The 17,550-nt window shown below is 43.7% G+C and overlaps 1 protein-coding gene across 4 annotated transcripts in view; it reads left to right on the forward strand.

Annotated features, from left to right (window-relative positions):
- LOC118390064 (flotillin-2a-like) overlaps nucleotides 1-15,935 on the forward strand; it is a 37,500-nt gene extending 21,565 nt beyond the window's left edge. For 2 of the 4 annotated variants that reach the window (XM_035780237.2, XM_035780239.2), the window contains 9 exons: nucleotides 4,522-4,612; nucleotides 11,660-11,783; nucleotides 12,090-12,208; nucleotides 12,315-12,428; nucleotides 12,554-12,673; nucleotides 12,937-13,151; nucleotides 13,866-14,049; nucleotides 14,313-14,462; nucleotides 14,948-15,935. In XM_035780237.2, the coding sequence (XP_035636130.1) occupies nucleotides 4,522-4,612; nucleotides 11,660-11,783; nucleotides 12,090-12,208; nucleotides 12,315-12,428; nucleotides 12,554-12,673; nucleotides 12,937-13,151; nucleotides 13,866-14,049; nucleotides 14,313-14,462; nucleotides 14,948-14,986 (1,156 nt within the window). In that variant the 3' untranslated portion in view covers nucleotides 14,987-15,935. Of the gene's footprint in view, nucleotides 1-3,813; nucleotides 3,905-4,521; nucleotides 4,613-7,133; nucleotides 7,281-11,659; nucleotides 11,784-12,089; nucleotides 12,209-12,314; nucleotides 12,429-12,553; nucleotides 12,674-12,936; nucleotides 13,152-13,865; nucleotides 14,050-14,312; nucleotides 14,463-14,947 lie in introns of those variants that run through there. The other 2 variants (XM_035780240.2, XM_035780238.2) reach the window with 2 other exon arrangements.
- The last annotated feature ends 1,615 nt before the right edge of the window (nucleotides 15,936-17,550 follow it).

Raw genomic sequence — 17,550 nt, forward strand, 5'->3', positions numbered from 1 at the left:
TATGACAGCACTGGAAAACCAGGGTTGACCAACTCCCTGACCAACATGGCTGACCTTTGCATGGTTCATGTTCATTCTAGTATTCTAATTCCTCATTCTATGTTCCTAACTAGCTATGTATACAGTGCCTTCAGAAAAGTATTCAGACCACTTGACTTTTTCCACATTTTGTTACGTGTCAGCCTTATTCTACAATTAAATAAATACAAATCCTCAGCAATCTGAACACAATAACCCATAATGACAAAACAAAAACCTTTAAAAAAAAACAATCTTAACAAATGTATTAAAAATACAAAACAGAAATACCTTATTTACATAAGTATTTAGACCCTTTGCTATGAGACTCAAAATTGAGCTCAGGTCTATCCTGTTTCCATTGATCATCCTTGTTTTACAACTTGATTGGAGTCCACATGTGGTATGAGGTCGAAGGAACTCCGAGACAGGATTGTGTCAAGGCACAGATCTACCAAAAAATGTCTGCAGCATTGGTCTTCAAGAACACCGGGGCCTTCATCATTCTTAAATGGAATAAGTTTGGAACCACCAAGTGTCTTCCTAGAGCTGGCTGCCCGGCCAAACTGAGCAGTCGGGGGAGAAGAGAGGTGACCAAGAACCCGATGGTCACTCTGACAGAGCTCTGGAGTTCATCTGTGGAGATGGGAGAACCTTCCAGAAGGACAACCATCTCTGCAACACTACACCAATCAGGCCTTTGTGATAGTGGTCAGACAGAAGCCACTCCTCAGTAAAAAGGTACATAACAGCCCACTTGGAGTTTGCCAAAAGGCACCTAAGGATTCTCAGATCATAACAAGAGTAAAAAGATTCTCTGGTCTAATGAAACCAAGATTGAACTCTTGGCCTGAATGCCAAGCGTCATGTCTAGAGGAAACCCGGCACCATTCCTACGGTGAAGCATGGTGTTGTGGGGATGTTTTTCAGTGGCAGGGACTGGGAGACAAAGATGAACGGAGCAAAGTACAATGAGATCCTTGATAAAACCTGTTCCAATGCGCTCAGGACCTCAGATTGGGGCAAAGGTTCACCTTCCAACAGGACAACGACCCTAAGCACACAGCCGAGACAACTCAGGAATGGCTTCGGAGCAAGTCTCTGAATGTCCTTAAGTGCCCAACCAGAGCTCAGACATGAACCCAATCAAACATCTCTGGAGAGACCTGAAAATAGCTATGCAGCAATGCTCCCCATCCAACCTGACAGAGCTTGAGAGGATCTGCAGAGAAGAATGGGAGAAACTCCCCAAATACAGGTGTTCCAAGCTTTTAGTGTCGTACCCAAGAAGAGTCGAGGTTGTAATCACTGCCAAAGGTTCTTCAACAAAGTACTGAGTAAAGGGTCTGAATACTTATGTAAATATGATATTTCCAATTTTTTTTTTTTATATATAAATTTGCACAAAAGAAAGTGCTTTATCATTATGGGGTATTGTGTGTAGATTGATGAGGGATAAAACAATTTAATACCTTTTATAATAAGGCTGTAACCTAACAAAATGTGGAAAGTCAAGGGGTCTGAACACTTTCCGAATGCACTGTATATATAGAGAGTTAGGTCAAATTTTAGAATGGCTGCCATGTTAGCGCCCATATAGAAGTTTATTCTTGAAATGTTGCTGATTTAACAATACGAGGTCGTCTCCGACAGTTCCCTTTGGAATGACCGCTGTGAAAAAGCAAAACAGAGCAGCGAATTTAACAGCCGTTTTTATTGATTAGCCTTCAGGATCATGTGTATCCAAATCTTGACTATGTTTTAGTGTCAACAAATTGCATATCCGCTTTCACTGGACATATTCACAGGTTTAGAAAACTATGAGCAATAAACAGCACAACGCGGATGTAAGAATCAAACGCTGGTAGAGACGAGTAGCAGGTACAGGGAGTGAACATTTAATGAAATACGGACATGAAACAGGACAGGACAGCATCTGGACATGAACACATAACAACATAAATACTGACACCGGGAACAAACGGGGGAGCAGACAGTTATAGACAGGGCAATCAACAAAGGGAAGGAGTCCAGGTGAGCGCTGCTGCGCGTAATGATGTTGACAGGTGTGCATAATGAAGGGCAGCCTGACGCCCTCGAACGTTAGAGCGGGAATAGGCGTGACAGCGGAAGCGTTAATTATTACTTATCAACGGCTATGGAGGAGAAAGTGGTGCTCCCGGAGCCCTCAACCACATTTTTCCTAACTTTCTATATATTAAAAAAATAATTAACATTCATTTCACTAAGTTAGTTAATAACTGCAAGTTAGTTAATAACAAATTCTTATTTACAATGATGGCCTACACCATCCAAACCCGGACAACGCTGGGCCAAATATGCACCGCCCAATGGGACTCCCAATCACGGCTGGTTGTGATACACCCTGGATTCGAACCAGGGTGTTTGTAGTGACGACGCCTCTAGCACTGAGATGCAGTGCCTTAGACCGCTGCGCTACTCAGGAGCCCCTATATATATTTAGTGTACAAAACATTAGGAACATGACATAGACAGGTGAATCCAGGTGAAAGATATGATCCCATATTGATGCAAGACAAAATATTTAAGTGCCTTTGAACGGGCAATGGTAGTAGGTGCCAGGCACACTGGTTTGAGTGTGTTAAGAATTGCAAAGCTGCTGTTTTGTACACTGTGTATATGGCTCTGGCTCATACTATAAAGACAAGTTATTTTATCTAGTAGTTGCTAGGATACCTGCAATTGGGGCTCTAAATATAGTTAAGTAGAGGCATGGGATGGCTCAAGTGTTTGTTGCCATCCCATATATGCTCATATGCATATAGTATGCATAGCTCTCTCAAGTGTGTGAAAGAGCAGTGGAAAAATGTTGGTGTGAATGTTCACATTTGTGTTGTGACTCAGTCAATTGTTTTGTTGACAATACTTGTTTACCGAGCCTCAACTAAGCAGTAGAGATTGTCATTAGGGTCTTGCAGTGTGCATTCTTGAGTAATCTCTAGTGCCTTTAGTGCCTTAAACTCCAATGTAGGTTAAGAATGCTGCTGTGTGACTGCTATGCTGACCAATCCAATCCTTCCCCGTGACTTCTGCCGTTTGTCCTAGTTGTTGCTGTCTGTTGTGTTGTGAAGAGAACTGACTGACTGGCTGTGCTGTTTTTGTGCTTGTAATGTAAACACCAGCATATTAGATCATTGATAGACCGGAGACATTTTGGTTCCATCTGAAGCTCTCTGCCTCAGCCTCTGGTGGTTAGGCTACACAATGGTTCCTTTTTGCTGTAGAGCAGGGTTCCCCAACTGGCAGCCCACGGGCTGAATTCGGCTCGCAGGTGATTTTATTTGGCCCGCCCAAATTATTATATATAGTTTTAATTATTGCATTTTTTAAATTTTATTGTTGGACATAAAAGACTAAAAACACGAGAAAATCAGCTCCAAGTCATTAGACAGATATATGTGATTGTATACAAATGTAAGCAAGGTTTGAAATTATTGTTTTTGTCAAACATTATATCTGTTTGGGCTTCTTGTGATCAATTTGCAGTCTACAAATGATTTGTAATTATGTTCCGGCCCCCTGACCATCCGCACAAGAAGAAATCGGCCAGTGGCTGAATCTCGGTGATGATCCCTGCTGTAGAATCTAGTCTATGGTAGGCTATGGCGTAGGCCTTCTAAAGTGTCTTCTAGAGTGTCTTCTCTCACCCCTGACCCTCCGTTACTGACACCCCTAACAGCTGTTATAAGTGTACTATATTCACTACCCTGCCTCTCCTATTCCTACTATCCTACCGCCTGCCTGCCCGCCTAGGATGTCTCTGGAGATAATGACCATCCTCTGTCGCTGTGAGAATATCGAAACCTTGGAGGGTGTCCCCCTGGATGTGACAGGGGTGGCTCAGGTAATGCTTCAGATAGCCTTGAGGCACGAAAGACAACAGACAGTCAGGCAGTGACTGGTGCACTGGTCAAGAACAAAACAAACGTCAGAGGCAAACAAACGGTTGGACTAACTGGCCAACTACTGTGTATCTTTGTTTTTCCATCTTCATGTCACGTTCTCTCCCTCTGCAGTGGAAGGGAGAGAGAGTCAGCTGTCTGTCATTAAACTGTTCTATGGGCTTTGCTACACAGCTAACGTCTGTTTGTTAACTCACTCCTATGGGCTTTGGCAACAGGGTCCCCATAATGAATGCCCTGAGAAAGGGATGCAAAGAAGGGTCCCACCGGTGCTAGCTATTACACTATTGATAAACACAAGTTTACATGACTTTGATATTTATTTCAATGTGGGGATTTGATGCACATCACATCTACATTGGGAACCTAATGATATTTTGCACTCCAGAAAAAAAGCATTCAATTACATCCTGTTGTCACTGCCCTGGAGGAGGCCTTGTGTGAATGTTATTTATTTTCCATCACTTTTTGTGTTTTTACTCCCCCTCTCTTCATTTGCTCTCCCTTCCCTCCAGAACATGCCAATTTTTATTTGATATTTTCTCCACGTTCTCCACAGGATAACCCTTGAGATTATGACCCTGCAGCCCAAGTGTGAGGATGTAGAAACAGCGGAGGGTGTAGCTATTACTGTCACTGGGGTGGCACAGGTAAAACACCTACCTACTGTACCACATCTACCTTCTGGGAATGGACTGGAATGCCTCTTTCAGCTCAAATTGGGATGGGGTTCAGCCTCCATACCCTCCCTCCCCTCCCTTCTCCCCTACCCCCAGCACCCCCAAGGGGAACTGGTGCCATAGCCATGACTGAGGGTCAATCATTCTCCTGATAGAAGTTACAACAGAAGAATTGCCTCCATCAATTATTACATTTAATTATTTTTAATATTATAATATTAACTATAATCCAGAGTTGCAATCTTAGGTATACAACTAGAAATATGCCAATTTTCCAAAATGGAGATATATGTTTCTTCATTGCAAAGGTTGTGCCTAGAGCGAGTACAACTATGACCGGAAGTGACTTTTCATAGCATGTTAGGAGAGCATTTTAGCTAACCTTAACCCTTTTCCTAACCTTATCCTAAGTCTCCTAACCTGCCATGTTAATTCTCCTAACCTGCTGTGTAAATTCTCCAAGCCTGCTACAAAAAAGTAACTTCCGGTCGTAGCTGTACTCTCTTTAGTCAGAATCTGTTGCAAGGGTTTAGTTATTTCAGACCCTGTTTGCTTTACACTAAACAATAAGGCCTGTGTAAAGTGAAATGTTTGTCTGTGGTCAAGTGTAAATATGGAGCAAACACCATAGAGCGTGTAGTCTCACATCCCTGGTTAGATACAGTACTTTACAAACAGGGTTTGTTAGAATCAAAAAAGTGTAATCTCCTTGCTAAAATTATTTGTCCATGTCTATTACTAAATAGACCCTATATTGCTCAAGCAGGAATTATAGTGATGAATCTAATGTCCATAAATATCAGGTTGTGCTAGCTGTTTGTGGAGAATGACTGACCCTCGTATCAAGGCAGAAACAGTCCCGACAGACATTTCTGACTTGAATGGTGTCTTCCTTAAAGGGGTACAGGGAAGAAGAATAAAGCCTGGCATGTTTCTTTTGCATCCAAACATTTACATTCCTTATTTTTAGAGTCATTAACTTTTTGTAATCTTTTATCTGTGTTAAAATCCTGATTGAATTGTGTTAACCCCCCCTAGTGCCAATCTGCAGTGAAAGTTTTATTAAAATTGGTGTCACATGGATTGACGCTGGAGAGATGAAGCAGGTACAAGGAATCAAACATTTAATAAGGAACGGACATGGAACAGCGTCAACATACAAGAAACAATCAATGCATCAGCAGGGAACCTGACAAATATAGGGGAGGTAATAAATGAATGATAAGTGAGTCCAATATTGCTGAAGCATATGTGACGAGGGAAGGTGGCAGGTGTGCGTGATGCAGGGCAGCCTGGCGCCCTCAAGCGCCAGCGGAGGGAAGAGTGGGAGCAGGCGTGACAGTAAACCCCCCCAGGGGCACCACCCGGCGTCTAGGGGTGCCAACCGGCCGAGACATGTGCGCTGGGCAAGCCAACGAACCGGCAGGAGAGTGAGAGCCTGGCGAACCGGCTGAGGCATGGAAGCCAGACAATCCGACTCAGGCAAGACACCTGTCGATCCTTCTGCAGAGAGGGAGCCCGATGATCCGGTGGAGAGTGACGTGGGATGGGAAGCTGCCGAGCCAACCAAGGCAAGGAAATCTCTCGAGCCAGCCGGGGCGTGAAAGCCCGACGGGCTGGCTTAGGCACCCCCGGTTCCATCGACGGCGGAATCCTCCCCGACGCCACCAAAAAAACTCCTGGACCGGCTGGGTGAACAAGAACTGACGATCCGGCTGAGGCCTGACGTGGGATGGTCGCCATCCGAGCCAACCGGGGCAAGGAAACCTCTCGAGCCAGCTAGGGTGTGGAATCCCGACGAGCTGGCTAGGCACCCCTGGTTCCATCGGTGGCGACCCAGAGCCGATGTCATCATACCAACCGGAATGCCAGTACTCCCCGATGCTTCGTGTGATGGCGGATGCATTCTGTCACATGGAATTGACGCTGGAGAGACGAAGCAGGTACGGGGAGTAAAACATTTAATAAAGAACGGACAAGGAACGAGACAGGAACAGCGTCAGAATACAAGAAAACAAAGAGAAAAAACAATCCATGCAGCAGTCGGGAACAGAGCAGGGAACTGACAAATATAGGGGAGGAAATAAACAGATGATAAGTGAGTCCAGGTGAGTCCAATATCGCTGAAGCACGTGACGAGGGAAGGCAGGTGTGCTTAATTGATGGCAGGAGTGCAGATGCAGGGCAGCCTGGCGCCCTCAAGCGCCAGGGGAGGGAAGAACGTGAGCAGACGTGACAATTGGTTTAATTGAAAATGTGAGCTAATCAAATTTAGTTATGTAACTAGCTACTGTTAATTGAATATGAGTATACAAGTTCAAGTGTTCCTACAATTTACTTTATTACTTTAGATTTTATTTATTCGATCTCGCTGGACATTTCGGTCTTATTTACGACTAATCTGGTCTATAATTTGTAATTCATTACAAACAATTCCATTACTTCTAACCCAGTGCAAGTTGTGTGATGTTCCCTTTTCTTCGTTTCCTAGTCTGTCCAGTGGGCTTGACTACAATGAGCCCACTGTCACTGATGCAGAGGGAGCTTTAACGATGAACTTCTCTAACAAGGTCCATCATCAGGTCTCTCTCTATCTGATTGGACAAGCCTATACAAGCCTCCTGTCCTGGTTTCTATGGTAACGGGAGTTATGTGGCGACTGAAGTTTACAGTCTTTGACATTGTATTTTAATGAGAAGGTCCCAACTCAAAGTAATGGTTTGAGTTGGAACAGTGCAGATTTGGATCATGGAAAGTGGATATACCCACCTTCCTTTGACCTTAAACACACCCATATGGTGTCACATATTTCTCAAATTATATGACCTTTTACTATAATATTAAGAGATCTAAATGAGTTTCCACATGTTTGTGAAACTGGAAGAGTCAGTTTGTCTCTTGGCAACCTCCTAAGTGGGCGGCTGTAAAGTAAACCATGCTTCCATTTCAACCAGATGTCAGGGAAAGAAATAAAACATCTATAAAAAATATTAAAATGAGAACAGTTTCTCATGAAAGTCATTATCACCTTAGAGTGTGAAGAAGTAGGAAATGGTTGTTTAAATAATTAAATAAGCAGGAAATAGATTTTGTATTATTTCCGATCATTGGTCTCATATTTCCAGTTTCATGGTTCTTATTTTGTAATGTACCCTGCCCACCACAGGAGGTTGGTGGCACCTTAATTGAGGAGGACAGGCTCGTGGTAATGGCTGGAGTGGAATCGGTGGAATGGTATCAAATACATCAAACATAGTTTCCATGTGTTTGATGCCATTCCTTTTGCTCCTTTCCAGACATTATTATGAGCTGTCCTCCCCTCAGCAGCCTCCACTGCTGCACACCCTTTCAGAGCATGCTGAAGGAACCTTGGCGTTTGAAGGGGGGGGGGTGGAGCCAGGGCACATTTGCATGGGTCCTCATCTCAGTTCTGGCCATCACTTGGCATAGCTCCCCCTGCTGTCTATGTCAGGTGGCCTGTCTGTCTGTCTGTCTGTCTGTGGTCATTTGTAATCAGTGTTTTCAAGGAATGATTGCCATCTCCCCTCCCATTACACTGCGATTCCTCTCAGCCCATTTCTGAATGCACGCCTCATTGGAGTCAATGTCCAGTCACATTTCTCACCTCAGGACCAGCTCACTCTCTTTCCTTTCAGCTGCAGCAGACAACACAACCGCCATTGACTTGTTTACCTTTAAAATGATTTATTCAATGATTGATCTCAAGTATTTTCCTTTGATTCCTCTCTCCTTGCCTAATTTTTAAAACATCAGATGGAAACAGACAGTATTGGAGGACATCTCCTCTGATCTTCTCCTCCAATGTTCTTGTGTCCTCTTATGTTTTGAGAAGGAGGCAAGCAGAGAGGAATCGAGGAAAATTATTTTAAGATTCACCCTAGATCAGTGTTTTGTGTACCACAACATTCCCACAACATGAGCAATGACTGCAGTCCTCAGTATGAAGAGATGTTTCTGAGTGGAGTTTGGCCTTGAGGAGAGTGAATAGTGGTGGAAAAGTACCCAATTGTTATAAACTCAACAAAAAAAGAAACGTCCTCTCACTATCAACTGTGTTTATTTTCAGCAAACTTAACCCGTGTAAATATTTGTATGAACATAACAAGATTCAACAACTGAGACATAAACTGAACAAGTTCCACAGACATGTGACTTACAGAAACGGAATAATGTGTCCCTGAACAAAGGGGGGAGGGTCAAAATCAAAAGTAACAGTCAGTATCTGGTGTGGCCACCTGCTGCATTAAGTACTGCAGTGCATCTCCTCATGGACTGCACCAGATTTGCCAGCTTTTGCTGTGAGATGTTACCCCACTCTTCCACCAAGGCACCTGCAAGTTCCCGGACATTTCTGGGGGTATGGCATCCAGCAGGTCTCAGAAGTGCTCGATGGGATTGAGATCTGGGCTCTTCGCTGGCCATGGCAGAACACTGACATTCTTGTCTTGCAGGAAATCACGCAAAGAACAAGCAGTATGGCTGGTGGCATTGTCATGCTGGAGGGTCATGTAAGGCTGAGCCTGCAAGAAAAGTACCATATGACGGAGGGGGATGTCTTCCCTGTAACGCACAGCATTGAGATTGCCTGCAATGACAACAAGCTCAGTCCGATGATGCTGTGACACACCACCCCAGACCATGACGGACCCTCCACCTCCAAATCGATCCAACTCAAGAGTACAGGCCTCTGTGTAACGCTCATTCCTTCAACGATAAACGCGAGTCCGACCATCACCCCCGGTGAGACAAAACTGTGACTCGTCAGAGATGAGCACTTTTTTTACAGTCCTGTCTGGTCCAGCGATGGTGGGTTTGTGCCCATAGGCGGCGACGTTGTTGCTGGTGATGTCTGGTGAGAACCTGCCTCTCAACCTATTGCGTGCAGTCTGAGAACTGATGGAGGGATTGTGCATTCCTGGTGTAACTCGGGCAGTTGTTGTTGCCATCCTGTACCTGTCCCGCAGGTGTGATGTTCGGATGTACCGATCCTGTGCAGGTGTTGCACGTGGTCTGCCACTTCGAGGGTGATCGGCTGTCCGTCCTGTCTCCCTGTAGCGCTGTCTTAGGTGTCTCACAGTGCTGACATTGCAATTTATTGCCCTGGCAACATCTGCAGTCCTCATGCCTCCTTGCAGCATGCCTAAGGCACGTTCACGCAGATGAACAATGACCCTGGGCATCTTTCTTTTGGTGTTTTTCAGAGTCAGTAGAAAGGCCTCTCTCTAGCTGTTAGTGTCTTAAAGACCGTTCCACAGATGCATGTTCATTAATTGTTTGTGGTTTATTGAACAAGCATGGAAAACCGTCTTTAAACCATTTACAATGAAGATCTGTGAAGTTATTTGGATTTTTAATAATTATCTTTGAAAGACAGGGTCCTGAAAATGGGACGTTTCTTTTTTTGCTGAGTTCATTTCTAAACAGCACATTGTTATAACCACTCATTTATTAGCTCTCCCTACAGTGGCTTGCACAACCATTCCATATGTGATCCCCTTACCTACCCCCTAGCCAAGTATATTATAACGCCACGATACCGCATCAGCTGAGTTGAGTGCAGACTGGAGTTTTTGTTAGTGTCGTTAAGACACAGCTTACAGACGGTATGCAATTAAGGTCACAGTTATGAAAACTTAGGACACTAAAGATGCCTTTCTACTGACACTGAAAAACACCAAAAGAAAGATGCCCAAGATCCCTGTTCATCTGTGTGAACATGCCTTAGGCATACTGCAAGGAGGCATGAGGACTGCAGATGTGACCAGGGCAATAAATTTCAATGTCCGTTCTCTGACAAGTCGCGGTTTTGTCTCAACAGGGGTGATGGTCGGATTCGCGTTTATCGTCGAAGGAATGCTCGTTACACCAAGGCCTGTACTCTTGAGTTGGATCGATTTGGAGGTAGAGGGTCCGTCATGGTCTGGGGTGGTGTGTCACAGCATCATCAGACTGAGCTTGTTGTCATTGCAGGCAATCTCAACGCTGTGCGTTACAGGGAAGACATCCTCCTCCCTCAAATGGTACTCTTCCTGCAGGCTCATCCTTACATGACCCTCCAGCATGACAATGCCACCAGCCATATTGCTCATTCTGTGGGTGTTTTCCTGCAAGACAGGATTCTCACTGTTCTGCCATGGCCGGCGAAGAGCCTGGATCTCAATCCCATTGAGCACGTCTGAGACCTGTTGGATCGGAGGGTGAGGGATGGGCCATTCCCCCAGAAATGTCTGGGAACTTGCAGGTGCCTTGGTGGAAGAGTGGGGTAACATCTCACAGCAAGAACTGGCAAATCTGGTGCAGTCAATGAGGAGGAGATGCACTGCAGTACTTAGTATCTGGTGTGGCGTTGCATTGACTGTTACTTTTGTTCAGGGACACATTATTCCATTTCTGTTTGTCACATGTCTGTGGAACTTGTTCAGTTTATGTCTCAGTTGTTGAATCTTGTTATGTTCATACAAATATTTACACGTGTTAAGTTTGCTGAAAATAAAAGCAGTTGACAGTGAGAGGACGTTTCTTTTTTTGCTGAGTTTATAACTACAGACAGAGTATGTTCACATTTTTGGGAATAAAATAAGTATAATGTGCATACATGGCATTTGTCTGCCTTTCAAGCATCTATGCATCAAATAAGTTACACTCAGACATAGGTCTAGGATAAGCTTAGCCTTTTCAAAATCATAACCAAAATACAAAACGGATCAGTGGGTAGGGGATTCTTCATCTCACATTTGCAGTAGTAGCTAATCAAATCGAATTGTCACATGCTTCGTAAACTATAGGTATTGAGTCAATATGCAGGGGTACGAGGTAATTGAGTTAGATTTGTCCACATTTTTGGGAATAAAATAAGTAGGATTTGCATACATGGCATTTTAATAAATAACCTATAAACACTGTCTGTACTGCTAACTTGATGTTGCTCAGACTATGTTTTAGTGTATTGAGTATCTAGTTAACAGCTGACAATGTTGTCTATTACCCTGGGTCCAGGTGAAGGTGATGGTAGACAATGAGCTGCTGGGCTATGCCTGTGAACAGTTCCTGGGGAAATCTGTGATGGAGATAAAGAGTGTCATTCTGCAGACCCTGGAGGGTCATTTACGCTCTATTCTCGGTAGGGACCTTCTGATAGACACGGGTTGCTGCTCAGTACTATTGGGTCTCAGAGGATTATTACTATTAGGTCATGCTATAGAACTTTAAACCATTTTACATGTTCTCAGGAAATCAAATTCTAAGTGCCATATAATGTATGCATGTACTCCTCGGATCCTTAGGCTCTGGTTTAACTCTGATATAAGATACTAAGAATTTTACAATGTACAACTCATTTAAATAAATCACCACTTCAGATAGAGGAATCCATATCAGTCTATGGTTAGTGACCCAGCCAGACACTGACCCCAGTCCTATGTTCCAGGTACTCTGACGGTGGAGCAGATCTACCAGGACAGAGACAGATTTGCTGCTCTGGTGAGAGAGGTGGCAGCGCCCGACGTGGGCCGCATGGGCATCGAGATCCTCAGCTTCACCATCAAGGTAAGAGACAGGGGCACAGTCATCCTATTGCAGCTTTATACACTTAAAGTGACACCACTTGCCGCACAATGACTGAGGGCCTCTGTTTTATCCCTGTCCTTGTCAGGATGTTTATGATAAAGTGGAGTACCTGAGTTCCTTGGGCAAGAGTCAGACAGCTGCAGTACAGCGAGACGCAGACATCGGAGTGGCCGAGGCAGAGAGAGACGCAGGAATCAGGGTAAGAAATATCCTGCAAACAAGTAGATTCCCTGAATGTGTCGCAGTACATCGCACTCAGTATTCATGTTAGTCTTTGCTACACTGAATCTTCTCTTCTCATCTTGTGGTCTGTGCCCCCAATAGGAAGCAGAATGTAAGAAAGAGATGATGGACATCAAGTTCCAAGCAGATACCAAGATGGCCGACTCTAAGAGAGGGTTGGAGATGCAGAAGGCTGCTTTCAATCAAGAAGTCAACACAAAGGTATCAGACATGGGCATCATTGCTCTAGATTAGATTCACCTAGTAGTCAATCGATGACATCAAATCTACGCCTAATGTGAAAAATGCTTAATCCTTTATAAGATATTCACCCTGGTCATATTCATTAGTGCACACCAAAGCTAAACGTTTTTCAAAGGAAAGGGAACTACCGGGACAAGTTCAGGTAGTTCCTTTTCGTTTCAGCACATTGGATTCCATTTCATTCCTGGTGAATATCACCGCTGCCTTTTCTCCCCTCCCAGAAAGCAGAGGCCCAGCTGGCCTACGAGCTGCAGGCTGCCAAGGAGCAGCAGAAGATCCGTCTGGAGGAGATCGAGATCGAGGTGGTTCAGAGGAAGAAGCAGATCACCATTGAGGAGAAGGAGATTGACCGCACTGAGAAGGAGCTGATCGCCACGGTCAAGAGGCCGGCCGAGGCTGAGGCCTACAAGATGCAACAGCTGGCCGAGGGACAGAAGTGAGTGACCAATCACTGAGCCGCTCCCAGAATGCATGCAAAATAAGGACAATGTGTATTGTTTAGGGGCATTTCGATAGATTTTTACCTTGTCAGCTCGGGGATTCAATATAGCAACCTTTCAGTTACTGGCCCAATGCTCTAACCACTAGGCTACCTGCCACCCCCTTATGGCTTGTGGGTAGAAGCTGTTCAGGGTCCTGTTGGTTCCAGACTTGGTGCATCGGTACCGCTTGCCTTGCGGTAGCAGCGAAAAAAAGTCTATGACTTGTGTGGCTGGAGCCTTTGACCATTTTTAGGTCCTTCCTCTGACACCGCCTGGTATAGAGGTCCTGGATGGCAGGGAGCAATGGTATGCACTACCCTCTTTAGCGCCTTGCGGTCGGATGCCAAGCAGTTGCTATACCATACGGCGATGCAGCCAGTCAAGATGCTCTCAATGGTGCAGCTGTATAACTTTTTGAGGATCCGAGGTCCCATGCCAAATCTTTTCAGCTTCCTGAGGGAGACGAGATGTTGTTGTGCCCTCCTTACGACTGTGTTGGTGTGTGTGGACCATGATCGATCCTTAGTGATGTGGTTTAAACCAAATTATAGCTATGATTTAGGTGTGTAGCAGATGTTCATACTGTAGTTCAATGAAATCTAGTCTGCAATCTAATGATGTTGTTTGAGTTAAACCCTTTACGTGCCCTCGTGCCAACCCCTGAACAGGATGAAGAAGGTGCTGACGGCCCAAGCGGAGGCAGAGAAAATCCGTCGTATCGGAGAGGCAGAGGCCGGTTCCATAGAGGCTATAGGGAAGGCTGAGGCTGAAAAGATGAGGCTGAAGGCTGAGGCCTACCAGCATTATGGAGAGGCTGCCAAGACTGCTCTGGTCCTAGAGGCCCTGCCTAAGGTCAGTGTGTCAGGACTGAGGGGCATTTAACACTTTATACATTGTGTTGTGGTAAGGAGGAGTTGACATAGAGCTGCACACAATCATTTGGTATAATGTGTGTGTCAGCTTTTGGACATGAAAAAATGGAAGATTAAAAATATTAATGTTTTCAGTGTTACCATTTTTATTTGGTTTAAACCTGACAACTAAAGGCTGTGTTAGGTGAGTTCTCTCAGAAGAACACCCAGGTGAAGAAGGTTTGTGTCATTGTGTTGGTACAGATTGCTGGCAAGGTGGCGGCACCCCTGGCCCAGACTAATGAGATTGTCATCCTGAGCGGGGACGGTAGTCGTGTGACCGGCGAGGTTAACCGCCTATTGGCTGAGCTCCCCGTGTCCGTCAACGCTCTCACAGGGGTGGACCTGATGAAGGTGAGGGAGGAGGGAGGGGAGGGGGTATGTTCACATTCCAAGGGGGTCAGTAGAATGTAGAGCGCGATACCCCGCCCATACTCATAATCACTGCAGGTGTGTGAACACATTCCATCTATCCAGCCTCAGCTAGCTAGGTTTATAAGGCTGAATCTACAGTAGGCCTATACATAAACATTTGCACTTTTGTACACAATAGAAATACAATTTTGCTGTGAAGTCCATGTCGAATTGCAGTCATTCCAGAGCATACTCCCTACAGATCCTACCATGTTTCATTCCTAACTACACTCAGTTTTCTCACTCTGTGTGTCCCAAATAGCATCATATTCCCTATGTAAATATTTGGGACAAAGCCTGAGCAATGTGCCAATAGTCAGTTGATGGTAATGGGCCAACCTTTTTGATTCTCACTAAGTCACAGGGCTCTCCATTGTTCCAGTGAAGGCTGCAGCTAACCCAGTCTCTCTCTTATCATCCCACAGATCCCTTTTCTTCAGAAGATGACCAACCCTCAAGCATGAAAACAATCCAATGCCCCCTGACTCCAATACATCTCTCTTATGCGCTCTTTAAATCAACAAGGAACACTTGAATACAAGAGTTGTTTTTTTACTACTAAAGAGTAGTCGTTCTCATTTCCTAGACCCCTGGTGCCTTGGCTCCTATAGGACCAGATCATCTGCATGGGCCACTGAATGTTTTTCTTTTAAAGAACAAAAAAAGCAACCATTCATTTTATATTTTGTTTTTAAGAAGTTACCCCCATTGTGTTGTACTTACACTCGTCTACATTATAGAAAAGGGGCATTCATCCTGATTTTTCTGGTCTGAAAGGTCTCGCCTTGTGTCTTTGTAGTTTTTTTCATTGTGTTACAATTAGTAGCTTGGATATGACCATGGTTTTTTACAGTTACTTGTGCAAGTGTTAAGTATTTCGTCACCCATTTTTACTGTTTCATTCTTATGTGCCTGTTAACCAACCAAGTGGCCAAACCTCAGGAAAAGTAATGGTTTGGCAATTCAAAACGTTTAGTGATACTACAGTGAAATTCAATGAGAGATGTAGAAATGTACTCTCCCATCCTCATATCATTTGCCTTTTTCTTTACTAGAATCTTCACTTCATTCTTCATCTTGGGTTTGGGAGAGGTGTGTCTTCTTAGGACAAGACATGCAAGACGCAGAAATTATACACATGAACACGTGTGCATCGATCTTCATGTCTGTATGAAGCCATATACTTTCAAGATTAGCCTTAATATAGAGACCCGGGAGTCCTGCTAGCTTTCCTGATCATCTGGATTACCTCAGTCAATCTAAGCTTTAATACTTGTTCTACTTCTGTCCAATTATTGAGATGTCATATGACAATATGCATTTCAGTCTCTTATAGGGTAGCCAAAGTTGTGTTGTCACCTTGTGGTTCCATTCTTAAATTACATATACATTTTTATAAAGGATTTATCTCTACAGTTTACTAGACTCCTTAATTTCAGGATTTTACAAGGTGCTGCTTGATATCTTTGACTAGGAATTCAATACTGCCAAGACCTGTTGACCATCCAATCATGTATCAGCTATCTCCACATGCCTTACCCAATGTGCTTTAAACACAAGAAGACATTTCAGTTTGTTTAGACGTTTGAGTTGGACTGGAGTTCATTTTAAGTCATTTTTATTTTATGAAAATATATTAGAGAGTTTGAGATTTCTAGACACTTGCTGAACCAATGTTGCTCCGGCCAAACGCTATGCCACGTCCATGGTCGTTCTTCGCAATGAGTCTGGATGAGTCATAATACCCTTATAACCTAGTGGTCAAACAAGGAAATGGTTCCAATCATTTTTCCACAATTCAATTTTCCTGGAGGGGATTTTAGAAACACTTCAAATTTGGGCAGTGTTTCATGTAGGCTTACCTTGGCGTGACGTTGTGATAACCGTGTAAATCTCTCTAGGACAAAAACAAAGTAGATTTTGTCCCCCGAAAAAGAAAAAAGTAATAATAATGAAATAATTATCTCTAGGACAAGGTGATTTTTATCAATATATTAGCCTGTATTTACCCCCAAAAAATGAAATGCTAATTATCTGCTAATGTGGCTATCATAAAGAACTACAAATGCCATGATGATCTGAACAAAACTGCCAAATCGAGGCAAAGGTAAGACTCTCTGGATTAACTACCTAATGTTAACAATTTTGTAATTCATAAATTGGCTACATTTCTTTAAATTGACAATTCTGTGAGTCGTCTTGTGCGAGTTTTAAATTGACACAATACCTGTTAGCAAAGGTGTTAGCTAGAGATGACGTGTAGGTGCTTGCAGGGATGTGTAGTCTTGCTTTGTCTACTTTGATACTAATTAGCATTTTCAAATCTGAGTGTAAATATATTGCTAAAAGTCACCTTGTCCAAGAGAGATTTACATGGTTGTCAAAACGTCATGCCAGGGTAAGCCTTCACGAAACACAGCCCTTATTTCAAGTGTTTCTAAAATTCTCTATGGTGAAAAATGAATGTTGGCAAAACGATTGAAACCATTTCCCTGTTTGACCACTTTGTTTTATGGGTTTTATGACACCACCACTGTGGGGCTCTATTATAGAAAGTACCTCCCCAATGATGTCTAGAATGCAACTCATTCAAATCTGATTGGTCCCAGAAACTGAAGGGTTGGGCAAGAACCAGAACAAATTGTAAAGTGGCGTTTTTAAAATGTCATTGGCTTTGATACTCTGATTGGTTAGAGATGATCCAATCACTGATGACTTCGTTTTGTACAACCATATAAATAAGAATGAATTCCACCCTTCATTTTGACATCACCACAATTGACTTCACCAATGCAGATATGTATTCACCAATGCACCAAAGTATGTAGCGAACATAGCGCAACGGAATAATTCAGTTTGTGTAGTCAGGCAAATGCATTTTATTTTACAGTAATGTTAACCTGCTGCCAATGCCAACGGTGGTATATCGCTGGTGTGGGGGAGAATCTAATCCCTACTGATCACCAAAAGTGTTTCTTTGGAAATACTGTATTTATTTTATTGTGCTTTTATTATATTCTCTGATGTA

This window comes from Oncorhynchus keta, chromosome 11 (assembly GCF_023373465.1).
Source record: "Oncorhynchus keta strain PuntledgeMale-10-30-2019 chromosome 11, Oket_V2, whole genome shotgun sequence".
Classification (NCBI taxonomy): domain Eukaryota; kingdom Metazoa; phylum Chordata; class Actinopteri; order Salmoniformes; family Salmonidae; genus Oncorhynchus; species Oncorhynchus keta.